This window comes from Chelonia mydas, chromosome 21, assembly GCF_015237465.2.
Source record: "Chelonia mydas isolate rCheMyd1 chromosome 21, rCheMyd1.pri.v2, whole genome shotgun sequence".
Taxonomy (NCBI): Eukaryota; Metazoa; Chordata; order Testudines; family Cheloniidae; genus Chelonia; species Chelonia mydas.
Genome location: NC_051261.2, coordinates 11,297,762 through 11,323,492, shown reverse-complemented (window position 1 = coordinate 11,323,492; position 25,731 = coordinate 11,297,762). Strand labels below are relative to the sequence as shown.

General features: G+C 48.1%; 1 protein-coding gene across 1 annotated transcript; it reads right to left on the bottom strand.

Annotated features, from left to right (window-relative positions):
• Positions 1-40: 40 nt before the first annotated feature.
• On the bottom strand, positions 41-24,197 carry ZNF76 (zinc finger protein 76). The gene is made up of 15 exons (XM_037884826.2): positions 23,960-24,197; positions 19,266-19,456; positions 15,601-15,681; positions 14,435-14,512; positions 13,180-13,382; positions 9,248-9,322; positions 8,305-8,421; positions 7,084-7,159; positions 6,597-6,722; positions 5,366-5,545; positions 4,312-4,545; positions 3,290-3,411; positions 2,009-2,161; positions 1,805-1,918; positions 41-1,147 (listed from the first exon to the last, which is right to left on the bottom strand). The coding sequence occupies exons 2-15, from the start codon at positions 19,336-19,338 to the stop codon at positions 1,043-1,045; spliced, it is 1,737 nt and encodes a 578-aa protein (XP_037740754.1). The 5' UTR covers positions 19,339-19,456; positions 23,960-24,197; the 3' UTR covers positions 41-1,042.
• Positions 24,198-25,731: the final 1,534 nt, after the last annotated feature.

The following is a 25,731-nucleotide window of genomic DNA, read 5'->3' as shown; positions in this document are numbered from 1 at the left end:
CCTCCCGTGCGCTGCAGGGATTGAAAGAGAAAGAGGAAAGGATATTAAAAAAAAAACTTTAATTAGTTTTATTTAAACTCATTATTTACATCTATCTCTAGCTTGTCCCCCGAGAAGTGCTGGCCTGCCCATGTGGAGTGCGATACCCTCCCCCACAGCAGCTGAGTCTGGAAATGAACTTGGCTGTTGAGTCACAAGGGAGTGGGGTAAGGAGAAAGGGAGAAGTGCTGTCACATCCAGGCTAACGTGGATCCTGCCGCCCTCTGCTTGTGCCGGGGATAATCTCTGACTTCCAGCGTCAAGAAGTTATTGTCGTCCAAAACTCGGAGACCAGGACAGCCTGGGGTTGCTTTGATGGGGCTTTACTGCCTCTGTGCATATGCTGCTTACGTGCCACTTGTGTTCGTATTTCCGGGGGTGGGGTGCGGGGGTGGATGTCAGACCATCTGTGTTCATCCCTCGAGCACCTAGTGTGAGAGACCAGGAACTGCTTCTCTGAAACGATCGCTGACTCCCGGTGGTGCCTTGAAGCTATGGTCTCTGCAGTTCCATGCAGGATGTAGCAGATCATCTTGCCTTGGAATTCCAACTCTTGGCCACAAAGGCACACAAGAGCTTCCGCCCTGCTCCAGACCCAGGGGATGCCGGTGTCCCTGGAAAATGAGCAGGACAGTCCTGGATGGCAACAGAGCGACTGCCTGGGATCCAGGAAAGCTCTGAAGCCTTCAGCCAAAGCCAGCAGCCAGGTTTCTTAGAAAGATGTCGCTGGATAGGAGAGCCCTTTAAACAGGGTCACTCTGGCAGCCCAGCGAGCTCCTGTATCTGCTCTCGCTGCCTGCCGAGCACACAAGCTGGACGCACGTAACAGTTATCAGGGACCCCCTTCTGCATTCACGGGTTGTACCACGCCTTACAGTTTGTCTTCTGTGCAGCAGCCGGCGGGGCTGTTTCAGATCCTGAAACCCCGCACCGAACACGAGGGGACATTTGATTGCCATCCCTGCTCCACTCAAGCCTCCCCGGCCACGGGTTGTGCAGTGCCTCAGCACCCGTTCTCAGACACAGCCGCACTGAGCGTTACAGACTCCTGCTGAATTGCTGCCGTTGCCATGCTGATGGCTTCCTCCAGGCTCTGCTGCTCTTCCAGCTACAAGAGGAGACACACGAATGAATGGTTTCATTCTCCCAAGCGTGCCGACTGAGTCGATCTGTATTTTACCAGGACAGCCCGGGGCAGAATGAGATGCAAGAGGGCTGGGGTGTGGTAGGAGAGAAGGAGTGAGGAACTTGGGTGCAGAGAAGAGAGGAATACTCAGTGCTGGGGAAAACAGAGGGGAAGGAACAGGGGTGCTGGGAAAGGACAGACATAGATAGGTGAGAGGAATACAATCGGTGCGAATGGGTGCGGAGTAAGAGGACACACAGAAAAGGGGGTGCAGTGGGGAGTAATGGAGACTGCTGTGAGTGAGGCAGGCACTATCAATACCTCGAAAGGGGGAAGAACATGGGTGATGGGGAAAGGCAGACAACAGAAACAACAACAGACATTACTGAAATATTACAAGGAAAGTTACCAGGACAAGGCAGGTGGGAGCTGAGTACACAGGTGGACACAGAAAACAGATGGGAGTTAAAAGGAAAGAACACCGAGGAGAGGGACACAGAGGCAGCCATGAAATCCAGGTGCTGAAGCAAGCGCCTTGAGCAGGTCTGAAGCAGATGTAAGCGCGGGGGTGGGGGGGGATCCGAGCAGAGTGACGGCACAGAAGCAAAGCCCAGCCCTGGACAGGGTGTCGCATGGTACCTGCACTGCAATATGAGTGCCGCAGGCAGTTGCTAGCAGTGCCACTTGCTGGCGATGGAGGGATGCGATGGCTGACCCTTCAGACATCACTGCCCCCGCGGTGACTATTGTAACCTGGAAAACAGACAGCCAAACAAATTATACGCCCCCCAAAGGCCTGTTCACGCCCAGAAGAGTCCTGAGTAAGCAGAAAGAAGCCCGTACCGGCTGCGTCTCAGTCCCATCCGCGCTGACCATGGTGACGGTGTGCGTGCCGGAAGCCGCGAGGTCTTCCTGTGGCATTGTGATGGCGCCACTCTGCGTTACCATGCTGATGGCGCTGCCCAGCGCCTGTAAGTCCTCGTGGGACAGACTGACCTGTGACGAGAAAACAAATGGTCAGCCATTGAAGGGTTAACAAGGCACAACTTGCACCCAGGTGGGTTTGCAAGGGGGCTGTCCTGCTGGACAAAGAGGATACCGTGGGTACCAGATGCCCCTCTGCCCGCCCCCCTTCTGGATCCCACTTTGCTTTTCTTTAGTGCTTCCCATGCAAGACCTTAAGCAATTGCTGAGCTTGGCAGCTCATCTGCCATGAAGAAGAGAAGGACCTTGACTCCATTGTCCAGATGCACGACCCAATGCACAGAGAGGTGAAGTGACTTGCCCAAGGTGACATACAGTCAATGGCAGAATCAGGACTAGAACCCAGGAGTCCTACTCCCAGTCCCCAGCTCTAACCATTTGACCTCATCTCCCTCTCACTTTAAGCATCTTCTGCCATGCTCATGAGGGGCAGTTAGTTAATTTTCTGTGGCAGCCTCGTAAGCAAATTGAGGAGCTATTCTTAGCAGCTACTTCCTGAGCCCTGTGCTGCAGAAACTGGCTTCCACATTTAGTCCTCAAGCCCTGCTGCAGAAGGCTCTGTTTGATCAGCAAGGGGGACATGGCACAGTGGTTACAGGGAACGTAATTTAAATCACAAGCAAAACAATCCAAATCCAGCCAACGCCAACAGAGACTGAAAGCTGCTACCACAAGATGAGCGCTCAGTGGGCAATGGCAAATGTCTTTGGTGAGCCTCAGACAGCTCCCACAGGACAAATAAAGCACCTTCTTAACAGCATTCTCAGCAGAGGTCAAGGAGACTGAAACCTTCTTTGCCCTCCATGTCAAAACTGACGCATGAAGGCAGGGAAGTTTGGCAGAAGCTTGCACTGGTTTTGCCCAGGCTGCACCAGATTGATGGTTACAGCTCACTGCTCTCCAACATCTTTCAGCAGCATGGGACTCAGACAAAAATGAACCCTAAACTCAAAGCTAAGATGAAGCCCGGCCCACATCACACACCCCGATGCGAGCGAGCGACCGACCACGTCTATCTAACGGTAAAGGAAAGGCCCCAACAGCTGTCCAGGAGGACGGAGAACGTGTGTGGCTGTTGGAGGCAGTGACCAGCTCTGTCAGCTGCACCCTGAATTCTAGAGGGCCCCCTGGTCTCTGTACCTGCTGTGTTCCATCCTGAGAGATAAGTGAAACCTGGGTAGGTATGCCATCCTCCTCCTCCTCCTCCTCCGAAAGGAAAGCAATGTGCTGGCGCTTCAGTGGGGGGCCCCTCTCTGCAGCAGCTGGGCAAACAGGAAAGGAAGCACCAGTGAGAAGGGCAGCATCAGGATGTGGCTTTGTGTCTATGACCCTGGGATCTGCCTGCTCTCTGAAGGGATAGGACAGTGCAACAGATAAGAGCATGGGATCATAATGACAATGGCACAAGGTGGGTCTGGAAGGTGGGGCTCAGTCTGAATGGCTGCGGGCCTAGGATGGGGGCTCCCCTCCAGAACTGGGTATGAGTGAGGAGAGGGGGCTGCAGATCCAGGATAGGGGGCTCATTCTCTCCCCATAACAGAACTGGGTGTGAGCGAGGGGAGGGGGCTGCAGGCCCAGGCTAGGGGGCTCAGTCTCTTCCCTTCCCTGTACAGAGCTGGGTGTGAGCGAGGGGAGGGGGCTCCAGGCCCAGGCTGGGGGGGTTCAGTCTCTTCCCCTCCCTGCACAGAGCTGGGTATGAGCGAGGGGAGGGGGCTGCAGATCCAGGCTAGGGGGCTCAGTCTCCCCCTTCCCCACACAGAGCTGGGTGTGAGCGAGGGGACGGGGCTGCAGATCCAGGCTAGGGGCTCATTCTCTCCCCATAACAGAACTGGGTGTGAGCGAGGGGAGGGGGCTGCAGGCCCAGACTGGGGGGTTCAGTCTCTTCCCCTCCCTGCATAGAGCTGGGTGTGAGCGAGGGGAGGGGGCTGCAGGCCCAGGCTGGGGGGTTCAGTCTCCCCCGTCCCCCGCATAGAGCTGGGTGTGAGTGAGGGGAGGGGGCTTCAGGCCCAGGCTGGGGGGCTCAGTCTCCTCCCCTCCTTGCACAGAGCTGGGTGTGAGCGAGGGGAGGGGGCTGCAGGCCCAGGCTGGGGGGTTCAGTCTCTCCCTTTGCTGCACTGTCTAATCCGAGCCCGGTCTGGGCTGCAGGAGGACGTGGCCTGCACCTTCCAGCTGCTGCTGTTCGTAGAGCGCCTGCTCACTCTCCTCTGTAGCCTCCAGCTCTCCGTGGGCGCTGCGCTTGTGCATGGCCAGCGTGGAGGTCTGGCGGTAGGTCTTCCCGCAGTTGTTGCAGGTGTAGGGCTTGCAGTGGGTGTGGACCACGTGGTGCTTGTACAGACTGGAGTACTCAGTGAAGCGTTTCCCGCAGCCCGGCACAGTGCACATGTACGGCTTCTCGCCTAGGACGGGGAGAGAGGCGGTCGTCACGTGACAGGGTGGGGCCATAACAGCACTAGGCATGCTGCCAACGTTGGAGTCTGCCCAAGCATTACATTCATCCGCACCCTGCCAAGGGGCGGGGTAGGGATTCACCCCATTTCATGTGGAAAACCAAGGCACAGAGAAGCCAGAGGATTTGGCCAAGGTCACCGAGTGAGTCAGTGGCAGAGCCAAGAACAGAATCCATTAGTTCTGCCTCCCAGTCCTGGGCTCAGACCACGCCTCTGGGAAGCATTTTCCAGGCAGATCTCCCTCCACTTTGCACAGTCTGATGCGTATCTCTCATAGACACGTGGATCTGTAGAGCCTTTGCTACCTTTATGGAGTGATTTATTTGTCCATTTTACAGGGGAGCAGTGGGCTAGAGAACCTCAGCCCCTCTGCAGTTAGCTACTGGAGTTTAAAAAGGTAAGAGCGCTCAGCTACCATGCTTTCAGGCACAAACTGACAGAACGTCATTGTCAGGAAGGGAGCTTTTCACCTGCGCTATACATGGCACAGTAAAACCGTGCAGGTCCATCACAGACCGTTGTTTTGTCTTCCTCTTATCACCACAGCGGGAAGCAGGATACTGGAGTTGATGGGACAATAAACTGGCCCAATAAAGCAAGTCCTATGACCTTCGCTGCCTCACCTACCCTCAAAACCTGGAAAGGGAAAATTTGGCCAAGTGATAGAAATCTATGGAACTGGACAGCCAGGTACAGGCAACGTTGTCACTGGGCTATGGAATCAGTTGTCTTTCCTACAGGGGGCATTATACCCGCTCCCGCAGTTTACCTGTGTGAATTCTCATATGGTTCTTATAGTTGGTGGCACTCGTGAAGCCTCTCCCGCAGTTGGGCTCAGGACACATGTACGGCCGCTCCCCTGTGTGTGTCCGGATGTGGACCTTACGGATGTTGGAGGTGGTGAACGAGCGGCCACAGCCTTCAAACGGGCATTTGAAGGGACGCTCACCTTCATCAACAAAAAGAAGAAAAGCAGGGTATGGCTTCTGCCAGTCAGACCGACCTTCGCTCCCCACAACGCCCTGGAGTTTGAAACAGTGATCACATCCCCGCCACCATGTCTGTTACACGGAAGAGTCCCTCCATTCCAAGGCCTTAGGACATTCGGAGAATCCAGTTGCACTGTGCACAAGAATAAGCAGAAAGGGTGGGCTGCAAGGCAAACACAATGGCTTCATGCTTTTGACAGCTCTTCTTCACATTCCCCCCAGCCTAATGCTTGACAATGTCTATCCCCCGAAAGAGCTCTCTTTCTACTAGGTGAGTTTAGTGCTAAGACGACAGCACAGCCGGGGCAGCGCACCAATGTGCATCAGCTCTGCAGGGACTCCTTAGCACAGGAGGGAAGCAAAGTCTCCATGGCCAATTCAGTCCTCCCTGACGAGGCTGCCAATTGCAGACATGGTCTGTGGGAAACAAGCTAATACCCCAAGCGCCTTCCACTGTGTTTTTTGTTATCATGCATCAGACCACAAAGCTGAGGTTCATGGTGCTTTTGTCTGTCTCAGTTTGACATCAATGCAGCACTTCGGGGAAGGATCTACCCGCTGTCTGTTATAGTCACATTGTTCACACTTATGTGTTCTTTCCCTGACCTGTGTCTGTCCCATCTGTTTAGACCAGTGGTTTTCAAACTGGGGTCTGCAGCCTATGTCTAAAATTTCCAAAGGGGTCCGTGCTGCCATTTGAAATTTTCTGCAAATGCAAATGAAAAAAGGTTGAAAACCACTGGTTTAGACAGCATTGCCTCATTGTTTCCTTGTACTCCCATCTGTCTATATCCACCAGCTGTCTCTTGCCCTGTACTTAGATTGTGAGCTCTCTGGGGCAGGGACCGTCTTTCTGTGTTTGTACAGCACCTAGCACAATGGGCTCCTGGAGACTACCATAACACACCTAATGAACAATAATCAAGATGGACACGTGCTTCCTTGTCATCAAGACCTTCAGACTGGGGAGGACTGAGCTCAGACCTCTTGCTATGTCGCAGTGCAGCCCACCTGTGTGTGTGCGGATGTGTTTCTGCAGGTCCCCAGAGGTTTTGAAGGCTTTGCTACACATGTCCTCGGGGCACTTGTACGGCTTCTCACCAGTGTGCGTTCTCACGTGGCTCTTCAGCCCGTACCCTGCAAGGGAAGAGGTCACAGGAAATTCGTGTTGCAATCTGCTGCAAGAAGCATGGGAATATATGGACCACCTCTCACTCCGTGGATTGTCAAAGCTCTGTCCTGTGAGGTCAAGGGATGGAACACCTGGACTGCCTGGAAACAGGTTCAAATCCCAGCAGGGGCCATTTAGTCCTTCACCCTTCCAAGTTAGATAAACTGAGTTTCAAGCAGTTTACAATGAGGAGGGAGAGGAGAGAAAGAGTGTGTTAGTAACAGGGCCTTAAAAACTGAGCTTCCCCAGAACAACAAAACTGGCAGCCTCAGGAGAGAGATTCATGTGCACAGGACAGTTTTTCGGCAGGTGATCTACAACCATTACCTGTAGCAAATGCTTTCCCACAGCTCGGGAAGTCACACCTGTACGGCCGATCGCCTGTGTGAGCTCGCTCGTGCACCTGGAGAGAGGGAGAAGGGACAGACCGTGAAGCCAAGACTTAGGTGGACTAGAGGGAGCAGCAGCATGTGGAGCTCTGGGGGATGGAGCACACCTGGGACTCTCCAGCTGCTTTGCCACCTACATTCCAACCCACCCATCCTCACATCAGTCAGACACGGGGTTCTCGTTTACTTCCTGTGCTAAGCTGCCGGGTAGCAGCTGTGTGCGGTTAGGCCTGGTCTAGGCTAGGATTAGTGAAGACATTTTAAACCCCTAGGTGACAGGGGATATTGCTTTTTAATAGTCGTTAGCCAGCTGGGGTGAATCCTAGGCTTCCTGCTAGGGCTCACCTCAACCAACTAACACGTGGTAAAAATACAACTCATGAGCTAACACGTTTTTACAATACACCTTTTACCCTACGTTGTTTGCAGTATTGTTGTAGCCATGTTGGTCCCAGGATACGAGAGAGACAAGGTAGGTGAGGTAACTTCATTTCAAGTGACTGCCTCCAACGTGCATTACACCTTCTTAACAATCTGACCAAGCTTGTATTTAGCTCAAACACCCTGCTTTCTTGCCCAGATCTGAAGAGCTCTGTGTTGCTAGAAAGCTTGTACATCCCACCAAGAGAAGTTGGTCCAATAAAAGAACTTTTATCCAGATAAGACCTTATACAATTGCTGTGTTCTACTTCAAGCTACATGCTGGATAGCAGGACAACAAGTGTTTCTAATGCTTAGATAGGATCTAGATCCCGCTCTTTGCTGCAGAGGACACACTGATTGCCATCAGCTCTGCTTTGAAAGCACTGCAGCTCAGCAGTCAAAGTTACAGGCGTCAATTGTCAGGACGAGGTCCCCCTTCCTCTAAACCCCTCGAGGTTCCTCATCTCTTCTCATGTGGATATTCTCAAGACACCAGCCTTCCTCCAGGTGACAAGCCCCATCCCTCTGGCTCTTGACAGTTGGATGCACCTCCCAAAATGGCCACAGAAAGTCATCACAGAGTGCCATGCTCCTTACACAGGGATCCTGGCCTTTTCCCTCATGGGGCCAAGTTTGAGTGTCTCAATCCCCTGCATGGGAACACTGGGAGCCGCTATTATAGCATGGAGTGGTCCTCTGGATGGAACTTTGGGTGTCAGTGCATTAGCTGGCTTACCTTTAAATGGTGGGCTGTGGTGTAGAGACGGCCGCAACCTTTGTAACCACAACGGAAGGCTCTGTCACCAACCTGCTGCCCCTTCCCGTTACTGCGCATCTCCTCTTCCCGCAGATCCTGCCAAGAAACACAGTGAGGCTAAGCCTAAAGAATCATCACAAGAGACCTTGCAAGGCCAGCATGAATTTACCCCTGCACCCTCATCTTGTACCCTGATCCCACTGGAAAATACATCTCTGGTACATACAAATGTACAGCAACGCATATACAGGGGAGTCAAGAGGAGCGGGAGTCACGATTTCTGGGCTCCATTTCCCAGCTCACTGGGTGATCTTCGGCAGGTCACTACACTGCTCTGTGCCTCAGTTTACTCATATGTAAAATATGGCTCACAGTATTTACCAGCCTTACCCCGGAGTTGCAAGGTTTCATTAATTAACAGTTTGCAAAGTGCTTTGAAAATCTCTGATGAAAGGTGCTACAGGAAAGAGCTGAGGGTTACTCAGATGATTATCTACCATATCTCATGCTGAATAAAGATCTCAGGTTAATTTTCAGCCTTGAAAAATTCTACTGGCCTCTTTGCCTACCATAAGCCATTCACTGACAAGGGGATTGAATATCGTTAGCTCTCCCAGAGCCCTCATCGCTCATGGGGGACAAGTAGATTTTGTGCCTGGGCTAGTACATTTTTAGGATGAAATTGCAAGTCTTGCTAGATGTATGATCCACAACATTCACATGCTGAAAAAGCCCAGAAGAAAACAGCTCTATAAAAAGGGGAGATCAACAAAAATAGCCATACTAGAAAAAAGATGAGCCATTAAACTGGTTAAGTCAAACAAGGCACACTTACGGCTCCCTCCTCAACCCAAACCTGAGAAGTGGTGGGCTGGCAAGGTAGTGAGATGTTCCTTTGAATCAGCTCAGGCTAGGTACAAACCTGGGAAGGGGCATTGTTCGAAACCTCATTCTTCAAGTGGCTGCTGCTATTCACTCGCTCTTCCTCCTCAGAGACCTACAAGCGGAGAGACCGTAGCATTTGCTCATGCCCATTTGCAGAGCACAGAACAGGTGAGCCATAACCAAGCAATGAGACATTCACACCCGCAGAGCGCAGCCGGGCTGCTATTTTTTAGACACTACAACTGCTGTTACTGGTGACGGAATATCTTGTCTCATTGGCATAGTCTGCATGTCTGTGGAGCCAATCTTTGCCTACTTGCAGGCTGCCTTGGTAAATTGCTGGGACTCTGAAGACCATTTCCAAAAATAAAATGGGGTTGACTGCAGCTGCTCACATCTTTAATATAAAGGCGAACTGCATGAAGACTACAGGTCCCTGCACCCAATACTCCATATTAAGGCCACACAAATTAAGGTGGAGCACTGCATGCTGGGACTGGTCATCTCCACAACCACTTGGATCAAGCGGGCACATTTGGGATTTAGCAATGTTATGGGTCTCGTGGCCATATTAAAAATCTTGGTGTGCTACGTTGGTCATATCAACCAACAATCCCTTTATGAAGAGAAACATGCATCACTGATTACTTCTATTGGCAAACGTTAAGAATACGTATTGCTCAGACAATCACAATTTCTGGGCTCCATTAATTGTAATTAAAGCTGGAAAGTCTGTAGTTTGTGGAAGGGAGAGAGAAAAATTAACAGTGAACTTAAGTGCCTGCTTATGAGTGCAGGATTTTACCACAGAAACAAAGGCTGGGACTTAGAGAGCCTGTGAGCTGCTTTAAGTTGCTGGTGAAATTTGCAGCTCATCAGGAATATAACGCAGGTTCACAGGTCCTAGAAACATATTCTCACAGTATCTTATACTTCTAGAACACTTTCCATCCAGAAGAATCACATATGCTTTATAACTATACATTTCATCTGCCACTATAATGCAGCCACTTCTAGAAGAAGAAGATTATATCCAATTGAAAGTATAAAGGGAATTTAGATGGACAGAATGAAATTACATACAAGTGGCCAGGGGAAAAGCACAAAAGCAATGAAACAAGTTGTTTGTACAAGTTGTACAGAGATCACTGCATTTCATTGCTCTTTCCGCAGCTGCATTTCTTTTCTTTATCCTCCCGCATCCTCAGGTCCATAAACAGAAAACAGGTGGACTCTCTCTCTTGGTCTCGTGCTAGTCGGTTCAGGCTTCTAAGTGTCCTAGTGATAGATTTGGCTTCTTTCTTTATTGTTCTGTGTAATATTTCTCTAAGTCCATCTTTTTCTTACCAGATGTGATGCTTTAGGTTGGTTTGCTCTACTTAGAATTTCTGATGTTCTAAGAAACTCTTCCCAATGGACTCTGACGATCTTCCACAGGCATTTATATTTTGGAATCAATTTCTGTTGTAGATTTCCATGACCCAACTCCATAAAGGACGACAGACATGATGCCAGTGTTAAAAATTCATACTGGTGTGTCACTGCCTACGATGCTACTTTTCCAAATCTTTATGAAATCCAAATATTTATCCAAAGTTTCTGAAAGTTGTTTGCTGCTTTAGATATTTGTTGCTTGAAATCTAGCATGTCACCATCACTGCACGTCTCATGCCCTAGACAGATAAAATGACTCACTTTTTCTAGTGTTTCTTCGTCTATTCTAAAAGTTATTTTTAGGAAATTGATAGCAATTTTTTCCCCCCTTGTTCATGAACAAACCAACTTGTTTCACTCTGTCTGCGAAAAGGTGCATCTTTTCTTCCATTAAGCAATGTGTTGAGCTAAGCAAGACAGTGTCATCAGCAAAAATGACGTAATCCAATTGTGCTTTATCATTTGTCCATAAAATTCCTCAGTTGCCTTCTGCAGTCACTTTCTTCATGATACCATGACCAGTGCAAACAATAGTGGGGACGTAACACACCCTTTCCTTACTCCAGTTGCCACTGCAAACTGTTGGCTGATGGTGTCACCATCTCTGACTGCACATTTGGCCTTATCATATAGAGCCTTGATTATTCTAATCATTGTTGCTGATATTCCATAATATATGAAAGACGGTTTCTGTGTCCGTTGTCAAAAACATTCTTGAAATCTAACATTTTTTAAATCACAAAAGTGCTTGCCACTCTACCTGAGAACAATATGGTTTGCAAATAACAATGGACTAAAACCTGCTTGTTCCTCTCTGAGTTGAGGGTCCATTTGTTCTTGGCAAGTTCCAGGACAATCTTACACATGCTTTTCCCAGATATTGAAAGCTGATCCCTCTCCAGTTATTGCAGTTGGTAAGGTCATCCTTCTTTGGCCATATTACAATGAGCCTCTCTTTCATGGGTTGGGTTCTTTTCTTCATTCCATATTCCATTAAAAAACACAAGGAGATCCTGGAGGGCCGTTTCATCATTTGCTTTAAGCATCTCTCCAGTAATGTCATCTTCTCCAGCTGCTTTCCCATTTTTGAGTTTACTGACGGTTTTTCTAACCTTTTCCATTGTATAGACACTACACATCAATAACGAGCTCTAGTGGTAGGTCCTTCAGTCTATTTAAAACAGCCAGAAAATGTTCTGCCTATCTTTTTCTTTGTTATTCTGTGTTGAGTTTTTCCATTTGCATTTTTCAGAGGGTTTCCAATATTGCTCAAGTTCCCTGTTCGTTGTTCGATTGATTGTCTTGTATGAGGTTGGCATCTTCAGCCTCTTGACATTTTCTATCAATTTTCCCTTTTATTTCTTCTTAGCACTCCTTTTTACCTCTCTGTCTAGTGCTCTGCAGTCTTCTTGCCACTTGCTTGTCTATTCATGTCTCATGATTCAAACTTTGCTTTGCACTTCTTCTCTTTTCCACTGCTGCCCAAGTAGCATTGCAAATAGATTCTTCCCCTTCATATTTCGTTATTAGAACTCTCTTTGCACTTTCTAGATAGCACACACTGATGTTTTCCCACAAAGTATCAGTTTTCTGAGTTTTCTTCAGTTCACTCCATCAGAACACTGAACCCGCTCTTAAGTTCAAGCTAAAAAGCATTTTTTGTGTTTGGGTCTTTTAATTGCGCGGTCTTCTTTTAACCTTCACCATCCTCTTTACCTTGATCTTCAATTTAGCAATACAAAGGTTATGATCACTGCCCACATCTGCTCCCCTGCACACATGTCCATCTGTCAACGAGCTGCAAAACGTTCTTGACATGCAGAGGTGATCTATATGGTTTCTGTAGTATCATCTGGGGAGTTTCAGGTCACTTTATGAATTTCTTCATGAGGAAACATTGTTCCACCTACCACTAGGTTGTTCATGCTGCAAATTTCTACTAATCATGCACCATTTTGGTTCATGTCCAAATCCCTGCCACACTTGCCTATAACTTTGTCTGACCCACCATTGTTACTTCTACCCTTTACGTTAAAATCACCCAGTTGCTATGATTTCATGCTTTGGGACCTTGGTTTACACATCCTGTAACAGATCATAAAAAGCATCTTTTTCCTGATCTGGCTTTTCATTGGTCGGTGCTGCATTTGCAGCCAATTAAATGTAAATAGCCCAACGCACAGTGGAAACCCAGGAGCAACACCATGCCTATAGCTAGGTACCTCCCTGCATGTGTCAGCTAACAGAGAGGGTGGGGAACGGTATTCCACCATACCAGTGAGAGCCTTTAAATGTTCATTAACAGTATTATGGGACCGTTAAAAGCCCATCTTAACATCAGTAGCTACATTCCCACAAGAGTACCGTGCAATTTCTCTTCTAAAAGTCTGCACTTTCACTGAGAAGCTGGTATACAGAAGTGCCAGGCAGTTGTGGTTACTTAACCCCCTGTCCTGATCTGGTCTGGGAATCAGCTCCTCCCCACCAACCAATCAGCCATGATGCCAGACCATAAAAGGAGTGCGGCATCCTTACCTTGTTGGCATATTGCTTGAGAGCATTAATGGTATCAGCATCAAAGGTGTCATCTTCCTCCTCCCCAGCCAATTCCTCCAGCCCTGTTTCTGCCTGCACGGCCAGGATGGTGCTGCCAGCTGGCATGACAACAGGACGATGTATGTAGGCAGTGGAGCCATCCTCCAGCTGGACCTCTTCCAGGGCATTGGCATCATAACCCTCTGGAGGGGACCACAAAAATCAAATGCTGTAGTCAAGCTGATAAGTGCTTATTAGCAATTGCTACATACCTATTGGCACAGGAAAATGTAATCCTGGCATTTCCTAACCTTTGAAGCTTGACTTTCCAAATTTCATGTTCTTTTAACTTAATTTTTGTGTGTGTAATTATTCTGTACAGGAGAAGCAAGCACTCTTAAAAAGGCACATTATTACCCCATCAGTGCTGTGGAGGAAAAATTCAGTGGACCCAAGTAGGCCTAAAACTTTGGTGAAGCTAACTGTGTATATAAAACATAAAAAAAGAGTGTGAAAAATGCCATTGTAAGACACAGCTTAAAAAACGTTAACCGCAAAAGAACACCTGTCAATAACAAAAAAAAACTTGTTTTGCTATATTCCAAATAAGGTAATTAAAACAAAAGTATGTGTAACCTGTCTGTGGTTTTAAGCTTTAAACAGCTGTGTGTGCTTTGCATCGGGGGGCAGCTACTTAAAGCTGTTACCCCCCCTGTGCTTGTAATCAATAAAGGAGCCTCGGGCTTGGTTCTAATCCAAACAGAACACGTGGTTAAATTTTTTCCACCACAGGACCCGTTATCAGTCTGTGGCTATTAATATTTATCCATTCACAATAGTAAAGATGACCTTTTTTATTTTATGGACCAACAATAATTCCCTGTGTTGCAAGCTCTGCTAGAAGGTAAGAGTCTTAAGCCAGTTCTGCACCCTTCTCTTTCTGTTGGGCCATAACCCACATCAGAGCTAGAGATGATGACCAAGCCAATAACCTCAATTTATAAAAAAACATGCAGAGTTAGCAGGGAAAGTTTTAAGAATCCTTGGTTAAAGGTTAATCCAAGTGAACCTGATAGATTTTTATGAGTAGCAACGTCGGCCAGAATGTGGCTTTCACATTGTGTTTCTGTTGATGGTACGGTCACATCTGGATTTCCTACACCTGACATCATCCGGGCTACATTCTTAGAAACCCGCAACATTTTGTTTAATTAGATGCTTGACCCTGGGAGAGGATGGACGAATTAATAATTACCTTTCGGTGTGTTGTGTATGTAAGCCATGCTGCCATCTTCCAACACCACTTGCTGCCCATCTTCAAAAGCTATAGACTCTGTAAAGCAACACAACCCATAGACACCAGAGTGAGGAATGTCATGTCTGGATCTCAGAGTCAATTTGCTCAATTACCCATACAAGAGCACATATAAGGCTCAGTTCAAAAATGTCCTGCTCGTTCTTAAAACCTGCCATGGACTTGCCTGAACTACTCCCTACTTTACTGGCTTTTCTACAGCACTCACCACTGCAGGAAATGAGCTTCTCAATCATTAGTTAATTTATTCTCCCAAAATCCCTGTGAGATGGGGAAATGAAACGATCCCCATTTTACAGATGGGGAACCGAGGCACACAACAATTAACTGACTTGCCCAAGGTCATACAACAAGTTTTAGGTCAGATAATAGAGCCCCAGTATCCTGATTCCCACTCCAGTTAGAATCCTCTGTCTCTAATTCCTTTTATTTATTTAGCAGCCAACTTCTCTCTGTTCCTTTACAACACCTTATCATGGTTGGTGCAAGGTTCTTATCCTCTGTAGCTCCGATCACGTGAAACAAATTCCCTTCCTCTCTTAGCTGTGTTAGTATCATCTCATTTCAAATCCAAGAAGAAAACATATCTATTGATGACCCAAGCTATGGGGCTTCTATCACTTTCCTGGGGAGACTATTCCAGAGTTTAATATAGCTAATAGTTTACGAAGAGTTCATGTCGGACTGTTCAGGGATAAACGTATAGTGCCCTAATGTTGTTTTTAATTCACATGGACACGGAGGCTATGTATAAAGACACACAGTGAAGTGAACTTATCAGATTTGTGATCAGACAGATACAGACTGTTGTAGAGAGCACTATTTTAACCTGCCTCTGTTTACATCAGCAGCAAATTTGGCCTCAGATGAGTTTACCACATATTTCACAGGAAGTCACATATTATAGAAAAAGCATCTATTTTTTCATTCAGCACTAAAACAATAGGTAGGGGGAATAAAACGCACACACAGATGGACTCCTTGAGGCTAGAATTTAGAGATGGGATCTAATTGTCAAGGAGATCTGCCTTGAGTCACACCGGTAACATCTCCCCAGCAAAGTAGGGATACATTCCAAATGCCACCTGAGTTCCACTCATCCTCACCTTTCTGGACTGTCACTTGATGGATGTAAGCTGTCGTCCCATCCTCAAGCTCAATCACTTGCCCTTCAAGCAGCTTCTCTCCTGCAACAGTGTGAAAAGAAAACCATCATAGCTGACTGCAGTACTGATAAACCTTCCAGCACACAGGACTGTTCCCCTTTGTTCATAACCTTTTGGTATTTCTCCTAAAGAGAAATAATCTCATGGGGTCACAGTCACCAAATGAGGCCCTTATTTTATCAACCCCTATTTGCATTCAGAACCATTAGTAATGGGGACACTTATGAATACCATAGAGAAGAGCAAACCTCCTTTTCCTATGTTGTTTGAATGGAGGAAACAGTCTAAGGCAATCTCAACCATCACTTATTTACAGGGTCCAGGATTTTTTAGCCAGCTCTCTTTGCCATGTAAACAAAGAGAAGTAAATGGAACAAAAATGCTCTAGCAAATACCACTAGGGCTTAAACCAGCAACCAATGGGGCCTCTTAATGACATAAATGAGGGACTGAATGCTTATTTTTCTTCACTTGGTCAAGGACCAATTCTTGTAAAATTTTACAGGTCCTGAAGCACTAATTGCCTCTACCCTTGGCAGGTTGTGAGAAATGTAACCTTACAATCATATAATTAGGATTACCATCTTGCTTCTGAAATACATTTTCAGTTGTGACATTTTAGTAACCTAGGAAAGCCCACGCTACTTTCAGAGGGTGCAAAGCATTTGGGTCGAGACCCTCGGGGATCTCAAGCTAGGGACTGCTAACCTGGGTATTTTTAAGTTATGTCAAAGATGTCTAGAGTATATGGATAAGCACACCCTTTTTAGCATTTATATAAATCTAATAAAGAAAGAAACTTGGTGAATCCAAGTGGAAAAGAAAGCAAGATGGTAATCAGAAGAACATGACTTGCCAGATTTACCAGAACTATAAGCATGTATTGTATGCCATAGGATGACACACATCCATGAGATGAAACATTCCTTTATCACACTTTTGGTTTGTGAATTGTGAGATTTCTGACCTTAAAGCTTTCTCCTGTATAGCAGGTCTAAAGAACAAATGCCAGATCTCTGATCAGTGTAATTTTCAATCCCTGCTTCAATACTCCTACAGCTCATTTCTATGTTTTCAGATAGGAGGCATGAAACTACATCAATGACCTTGACTCAGTGCAAAGCTACCAGACAGCAGAAAGGTCAGGGCCCCCTTGACTTTCTAAAATGTAGCTCAGACAGGACCCCCAGATGTAAGTCTGGATGCCTGGGGTATTTATATAGATGACATGGAGCTACTAAACGCTCTTAATCTTCCACCAGAGCTAGGGCAACTCCTTAGAAAAGTTGCTATTAGCATTAGTTGGTATTAGTAGGGGAAAGTAGGTAGTGCCCAGAAGCAGGGCCCAGTCAGGATTGTACAGCTCCTAGCACATGAACACCCCAAACACAGATGTAGACACAGTCCCTATGAAAATCACTCAGAACACTGCAGTACCACAACGGCATGAGATAGTGTTTGGAACTATTATTCTTGCATTTAACAAAAAACAGGGAGGTGGGGGTTGTATCTGGTTCGAACCTCAAACCACCTTAAATCAATCAATAATACCTGACTATTGCCAGGCTCCAGTGAATGACCAGGGAGAGAAACTCTGCCACAAGAACTAATCCTATCTGCATTTAAGAAGGTTCATTGTAAACAGAACTATAAAAGTATGTGGAAATGACATACCCAGTAGGAGCCCATTATATCTTCGGACCAAGAAAAGTAGGCCTGCTGTTAAGTAATACTTCTCATTTGTTTACTTCTTTACTAATAGTGTTTTTAAATTATAGATTTGATCAAAGCAGACATCAATTGTGTTCCACCTACACACTTGTTGACCAGTTAAAATACAGAATGAGGTTCTCCAGGCAGCATATCAAAACTGGAAATAACGAAGGAAAATCAGAAATGGAGGACTATGTGAACTAGGGCTGCCTTCTACTGATCAAAGGATCACTAAGGAAATTTTTCTCAATAAGGAAATGTTATGTTCTGCCAGAAGTCATTCCCCAGGAATGTAGAAATGCTGGGTGGTATATTAATTCTTTCAAATAAATTGCTCTCATTCAAATGAGTAGGGAAACTATGTAATCATAGAAATGTAGGGCTGGACGTTACCCCGAGAAGTCATCTAGTCCAGCACCCTGCACTGAGGCAGGACCAAATAAACCTAAACCACCCTGACAGACTTTGTCCAATCTGTTCTTTAAAACCTACAATGATGGGGATACCACAACCTCCCTTGGAAGCCTGTCAGAGGACGTGAGCAATAATGAAAATAATCGTACTTTGGATTCATTCTGCTCTTCTCATGTGAGGATTTCAATTAGCTAAGCTTCAGAACATGCCAGCGGGCGAGATATTATCACCCCCATTTTACAGATGGGAGGGACAGAAAGACAGGAAACTTGCTTGGGGGTCACACAGTAGATCAATGGAAGAGAATCCAGGAGTCCTGACTCAGAGTGCCTGCTCTAACTAAAATACACAGTTATTCATCACTTTAAAGAAGAGAAGGTTTTCTGCAATAATCACTGCGGTGCCTGGATGTACATCTGGGGCAGCACCTTTACCTTTGGGCCAAAGGTTTGATTCAAACCCAGTGCTGACATTATAGAGCAGCAGGTATGATGTATATTATAAAGAGATGCCATGTTTCATCAGAGAGTTAAGCTGAGGTCTCTTGTACCCATCCTTTGTGGCTCTTTGGGCGAAGACACACATCCTGCAGCTATTTCTGAAAAAAGCGGGGGACAATCCTAATGTCCTGGCCAACAAGGTACATTAATAAAATAGGTTCTAATGGTGCAAATCAAACGGAATGAACATACCACTTACTTCCCTGCACTCTGTTTCTACAGTTGAGTGGAGCCTGGGTGCTCCTTCTAACAGTCTAGCAATGAATGCCTGGGGCTGGAGGCAGGGTGTTCCAGCTGGAGAACTCTGTGCTCTGGATCCCGCTACACCGCCCCCGGTCGGATACAGTTCACACCTGCTGTTCAGGGTACAGCACAAGTCCTATCTATTCCCTCAGGCTTTTGCCCAAGATGGAGAGATTGTGGGAGCATCTAATGGATGGGTTTGTCTATGAATTTGACATCCAATACTTCATGGAGTGTGTATTTTGTGTAAGTTCCTAGAGACTGCATGAGGGCAGCATTTTATAACTCCCAAACTAAAACAACAGATGTTGCATTTTATGTCAGCTTTACTTCACTAACCAACACTTAACCCATTACTCACTTCAATAAGAAAGGTGTTAGCGTAAACCAAATTCTATGCTCCTTAGCCAGACAAAACACCTAGCTTGGCTCCAACAGGAGTCAGGAGTTGCCGTCTATAACTAACCTGCAGAGAGAAAGCCAATCAGTGTATTCTGAAACTATCCTCTGTTTATGTTTCAGCAGCTCTCTTGGCTCCTGTAATTTTCCAGATCAGTGGTACATTTCCTCTTTGTTAACGAGACAGTGAAACCTAACAGACAACCACAAGCTGCTTGCCCAAGTCAACAAGGGAAACAGCAAGCATTGTGTGTATGATGCCAACAGGTCTGATTTTCTGCAGCGTCACTCAGCATATCAGAGAGGGCAAGCTCAGTAGTGCAAAGGGTCTCTTACCTTTGATGGCCTGCTGAATGTAGGCGGTTGTCCCATCAGTAAGGGTCACTGCCTGCAGGCCCAAGCTCTCCATAGTGTCCTGATGACTGCTCCTCAGACATGAATTTCACTTTAATCAGCACACACTTGGGAGAGCGTGGGAAGCAGGGGCTTTTTGGAACAGGCAAGGAGTTTTCTTCTTTGTTACAAATCTTAGATTAAAAAGAACATTTCAGACTATATTTTCCCCCCAAACACACTTGTACATGCACATAAAAATGGGTGGATGTCAAACCACAGTTTGGGGGAAAGTTATTATAGGATAATGTCCATAATCCTTCCAGTGTCTGTCATGTGAATTTCTAACATGTGGCTCAAAGCCCAGTTCTGTGGACAAAAATGGGGAGAACAAAGCTCATCTGTCAAGTGAGTTGGCAGATTATTTTTCCTCTACAGGTACACTGTAAACAGCTCATTTTAAAATCTAAAACTCGAGTGCCCATGAGGAAGGAACTACTGCAGAAATGTGCTTTCAATTCACACCCTACCTTATTCCAGAAGAACTTTCCTACATAGACAAGCCCTTATAGAAGTGAAAGGTCTGTGCAGTTTTAAAAAGTTATTTCTGGGGCATCCTGGCAGTTTATGCTCTTTATTACCAGGAGAGGGACTGATCATATGTCTTAGGGTTTTCTATGGCATCTCACTGTCATATCTAAAAAGAACAGGAGTACTTGTTTCAGAGTAGCAGCGGTGTTAGTCTGTATTCGCAAAAAGAAAAGGAGTACTTGTGGCACCTTAGAGACTAACCAATTTATTTGAGCATAAGCTTTCATGAGCTACAGCTCACTTCATCGGACGCATAAACTTTAAGCTGTAGCTCACAAAAGCTTATGCTCAAATAAATTGGTTACTCTCTAAGGTGCCACACGTGCTCCTTTTCTTTTTAGGAGGACTTGTGGCACCTTAGAGACTAACCAATTTATTTGAGCATAAGCTTTCGTGAGTACTCCTTTTCTTTTTGTGAATACAGACTAACACGACTGCTACTCTGAAACCTGTCATGTATAAGCATGTCCTACACAAATCAAACCTTGATGCCCAGATCAGCAGCAATGGAAGGGGCAGCATGCTCAGTACTGCCACTGTCCATCACTGTGCTGCAATTTCCAAAAGCCAAGAGTTCCAATGTGGCATTAGCCAAGATAGCAGCTGTGATGATGGGCCCCAAAGGAAACTTGTGGGAAGTGCAATTAGAAATTACTTAAAATTTAGCAAAAAGAAAAGGAGTACTTGTGGCACCTTAGAGACTAACCAATTTATTTGAGCATAAGCTTTCGTGAGCTACAGCTCACTCCACGTAGGTTTGAAACTTTGGCATTTTACCTGTGAATTATCAGATCTCTGGGGGCAAAACATGAACTCTAATTGAGAATGTAACTTTTATTGAAAGAATAATACTAATACCACCACTTCCCTCTTATCTGTAGCTTTTATCATTTATAATACAATAGATCTCAAAGGCTTACAAATGAGGTCAATATCATTATCCCCATGGGAAACTGAGGCACAGAAAGATGAAATGATTTGTCCAGGGTTTCCCAGCAGGTCAGCAGCAAGGCTGGGAATAGAACCTGGATCTCCTGAATCACAGTTCAGTGCTATATCCACTAGACCACAGTAGCTCTCTAATAACAGAGTCTCGTGTTTATACAGCATCTTTTCTAACACTATAAAACACTCCTGTACACTTTTTGGGGTAGGGATTATGTCCTCTTATGTTTGTACAGCACCAGCTGCAGTGGACCTCTGAACAGGATTGGAACCTGTGGGTGCTATCAAATTAAATAATCCTTTCCTACCACTATAAAGCAAATTAATAACGTTCAGACACCCCAAACATTATTTCATCCACCCCCAAAGTGCAACAACCTCTCTGCTGGAGCAGAACAACTGTTTGATAGTGCAGAACACTACGACTGTTTAGAAAGACGGAGAAGAATACTACACACACTTGATATGAGGGAATGTCAAAAGGCAGAATGTAATTACTTGAATGGGAATGTTAACACCTCACAACTCTGAGTCAAGTGCCATTAGACTTTTAATAATCAAAAGCAGTCAGGATCTCAGTTTTATGTCTCATCCAACCCCCAACCATCCCCAGCACTTTACGTCCTCTCTCTCTGCCATCTGTGTGCGCATGACAAGGTGAAAAGGGATAATACTGGGAGAGAGCCATTAATGTGGATTTCCAACTGTGTTGAAAGAAGCTGGTCTTTGAAATTGAGTTAGTTTTCATCTAGACAGACCTTTCAAGCACCAGAAGGCCATGAAGCGTTTAACACTGTGCTAGCTGTTTATGGGTAATCCTATGGTTAACTATTTTAGCAGCTGGTTGTGGTTAATGTGACAGTCCTTGTCACTGTGTCAGATTCTGTTTGATGATGTGTTTGTTGACATGTGTTCTAGTAAAAACAAGCCCTTGATGAACAAGGACAAAAACAACATTTAAGGGGCATAAAGTCAGTTAAGAAGAAGTTTAATGCAATAGTTGGGGGAATTCAAATTGCAGATTCAGAATGGGCTATTATGTGGCAGAGTTGGAGTTAAGGGGATTAGCGACGAGGTTATACGGAGTTAGAGGATGTTGAAGGGGATCAGAAAGGGGAAACTGTGTGTAAATGGACTAGGAATTGGGTCATGGCAGGAATAAGGTTTAGGAGTGTTGAGGATGTCTGGGAATGTTAGAAAGCACTGGTGAGATAGGGAGTTTGGGTGTTATTCAAGATAAGGATGGTGTTGAGGGGATTAAGGATGGGGCAACAGGATTCTGGAGTTTAGGAATATTAAGGGAATTAAGAATCAGGGTGCAAGATAATGGGATACTAGAGAGGATTAGAAATGGGAATGACAGAATTTGAGACACTAGAGGGCATTAAGAATTCACAGTGATGGGTTGGGCAATTGGTGTGATGTGGTATTGAGGGAGCTAGGAATTTGGGATGACAAAGGAATTGGGTACAGGGGCTGAGGCTTCCAGAAAGAGATGATGGGGTCTGGTTACTGAAAGGATTAGGGTGGGCTAGGGGAAAAAGGGGACCAGTAATAGGAGTGAGAGGACGACGATAGTGCATGGAAGATTACAAAGGGGTACTAAAGGGATCAGAATGGTAGTGAAAAGGATTGGGCAGGGGAGCGATGATGTCTCAGACAATCAGGCAGGGGTTGATTAGGAGCTGGGGACGCTGGGGTAACAATGCTTGCAGACTTTTGGCAAGAGGTGCTGGGTCACAAGGGCGATGCTGGGGTGACATTGGCCTAAGGGTGTGTGGCCAACGGGTGAGGAGGGCTGGGGGCACAAGAATTACAGGGCCAGGGGAAATGGCAAGGGTGGTGATGATGGGAGTTGGAAGTGTGTAACAGGAGGTGATGAGGGCTTGGGAAACAAACCCTGGGAAATGTGATGGGGATGCTGGAGGTGTTGGGGCAGCAAGAGGCAATGCGGTGGCAGGGCCTGGGGCAGTGGTGGGTGGTAATGGAGCCACTGGGATGGCAAGGCCTGGGGGTTACAAGGCAGGGGTGGCTGGGCCTGGGGGAGTAGAAGTGGGTGATTGGGGCAGGGGTGACTGGGCCCAGGGGTGTGTGTTGCAGGGATGGCGGAGCCCCGGGGGAGGGGGGCTGTTGCAGGGGGTGACGGGGGCAGGGATGGCTGGGCCCCATGGTGGTGGGGGGTGTTGAAGGGGGTGATGTGGCCGTTCGGATGATGGGGTCTGTGGGTGTAGAGGGGTGTATGTGTGTGGACCGTTGGGGTGACAGGGCCTGGGGAGGGTTAGCAGGGGGTCTGGGGGGGAACAGGGCCGGAGGGTGGGCGTTAGCAGGGGGCCGGGGGGAGGAACAGGGCCCGGGGGGGGGCCGTTAGCAGGGGGCCGGGGGGAGCCGTTAGCAGGGGGCCGGGGGGAGGAACAGGGCCGGGGGGGCGGGGAGGAACAGGGCCCGGGGGGCGGGGAGGAACAGGGCCCGGGGGGCGGGGAGGAACAGGGCCCGGGGGGCGGGGAGGAACAGGGCCCGGGGGGCGGGGAGGAACAGGGCCCGGGGGGGGGGCCGTTAGCAGGGGGCCGGGGGGAGGAACAGGGCCCGGGGGGGGGGGGCCGTTAGCAGGGGGCCGGGGGGAGGAACAGGGCCCGGGGGGGGGGGCCGTTAGCAGGGGCCGGGGGGAGGAACAGGGCCCGGGGGGGGGGGCCGTTAGCAGGGGCCGGGGGGGTTAACGGGGGGGAACAGGGCCCGGGGGGGGGGCGTTAGCAGGGGCCGGGGGGAGGAACAGGGCCCGGGGGGGGGCCGTTACCAGGGGCCGGGGGGGTTAACGGGGGGGAACAGGACCCGGGGGGGCGTTAGCAGGGGCCGAGGGGTTAACGGGGGGGAACAGGGCCCGGGGGGGGGCGTTAGCAGGGGCCGAGGGGGTTAACGGGGGGGAACAGGGCCCGGGGGGGGCGTTAGCAGGGGCCGAGGGGTTAACGGGGGGGAACAGGGCCCGGGGGGTTAACGGGGGCCGGGGGGGGACAGGGCCCGGGGATGTACCGGGGGCGGCGGTTAGGGTGCCGGGAAATGGGGTCTCCCCACCGCAGGCCCGGGCGGAGGTTGGGCGCAGGCCGCCTAGGCCGGGCTCCGCCGCTTCCCTCCGCCCCGTTCGGGCCACCCCCGCTCTCGGCACCCACCTGAGGCTGCCCGAGCGCGCCGAGTCCGCCGCCTGACCGCCATGCACCGGGCCCAGCTCCTGGAGCCCCGCCCCGCAACCTGCATAGCCCGGCCTCTGCCCTGGGGCTCCGACCGCGCGCCGCCGCCCATCCAGGTTCCGGGGCCCGCTAACTCCGCCCCCGGAACGGCGAGATGGCCTTCGGAACGCGCTCAACTCTGCCACCCATGCGCATGTGCGAAAAATGAGGAGCATGCGCACTAACAGCAGTGAGGCCTCTGCCCTCAGCTTTTGCCAGGGAAGCTGACAGTGTCCTGGGGGCGCCCTCGAGACAGCCCAGGACCACTCAGTGTGAAGCTGGGGTGGGGACGGCTGCAGGCCTCTAATTCCAGGGAGGGGACCCAGGACTGCCAGAGGGGAGGAGGCAAAATTGCATCCTTTAAAAACAGCAGCAGATCAAAGGAGGTCACCCCTTCCCCTGACCCCCACTTGATTACCAATGGCAGTGTCAAGCCACCACATGAAGTGAGCTGTAGCTCACAAAAGCTTATGCTCAGATAAATTGGTTAGTCTCTAAGGTGCCACAAGTCCTCCTTTTCTTTTTGCACACTGTTGTGGTTCATCAGGATATCTTTGCTTCAAAAAACAGGCTGTCAAGTTGCATCATGCCATAGCATTGCGTATGCCAGTACAGTTGCATATGCCATTAGGACAGTGTCCCTCTGTAACCTCCCTCCTATTACACAAGGGTACCTTTCTCTTGCTGTACTTGTGGCACCTTAGAGACTAGTACTCCTTTTCTTTTTACGAATACAGACTAACACGGCTGTTACTCTGAAACCTTTCTCTTGCTGCAGGCCAGCACTTTTCAACAGTATGCTGTTGTGGCTCAGTGGGGTGTGTCACTGCCCTACATGAGAACAATACCAAAGACATTGCTGAAGAACACTGTTGCTGCGTGACGTGCCGCCAGATTGGAAAACACTGAATCCAGTGGCACTTACTATTTGACAAAATACAGCTAACAGTGGGATTAAGGTGGGGACAACGAACATACATTTTATTGTTCTTCCCACTGATTGGCAGGAAGGCGAATACCTCAGTAGCCATAAATGTGTACTTTTCACCACGAGGTCTAATGCCACAGACTCTAGGGGTATGTCTACACTGAACTAAAAGACTGGCAGCAGGTTGAGCGGACATGGGCTTGCAGGGCTCTGGCTGCTGTGGGGCTATAAAATTGCAGTGTAGATGTTAGAGCCTGGGCTGGAGCCCAGGATCTAGGACCCACCCTCTTCGTGTGGTGTCAGAGCCGAAGTCCACAAGCCTGGGCCAGCTACACATCTTTTACTGCAGTGTAGACATGCCCTAAATTGCAACTTTATATGTTAGATTTTGTTTGATAGGAATCTTTAATTGTGGGTGAAGCCACTGCCAATTGTAATCTTGGGAACTATTTGTTTAAAAGGCAAACCTGTGGCAAATTGTACAGAACCCCCAGGGCTCCACAAAAAACTCACATCTGGCCACATGCCCCTATCCTGATTCTGCAAAGAGCCAAACACCCTCAACTCCAGCTGAAACCAAAATAAGAGCTTAAAAGCCATGAGATGCCATTGAGATGCTGATTGCAGCCAGTCCCCCACTGGGCCATGGTAGGACTGAGCTCTTTTCACTTTCACACTTATGTTACCAACGTAACAACAAAAGAATCTTACCCCCAGGCACAAACTGGTGTTAAGCAGCGAGCATGGGAGACTTCCCAGAGGTCCTAACCCACCTCCAGAACCACCT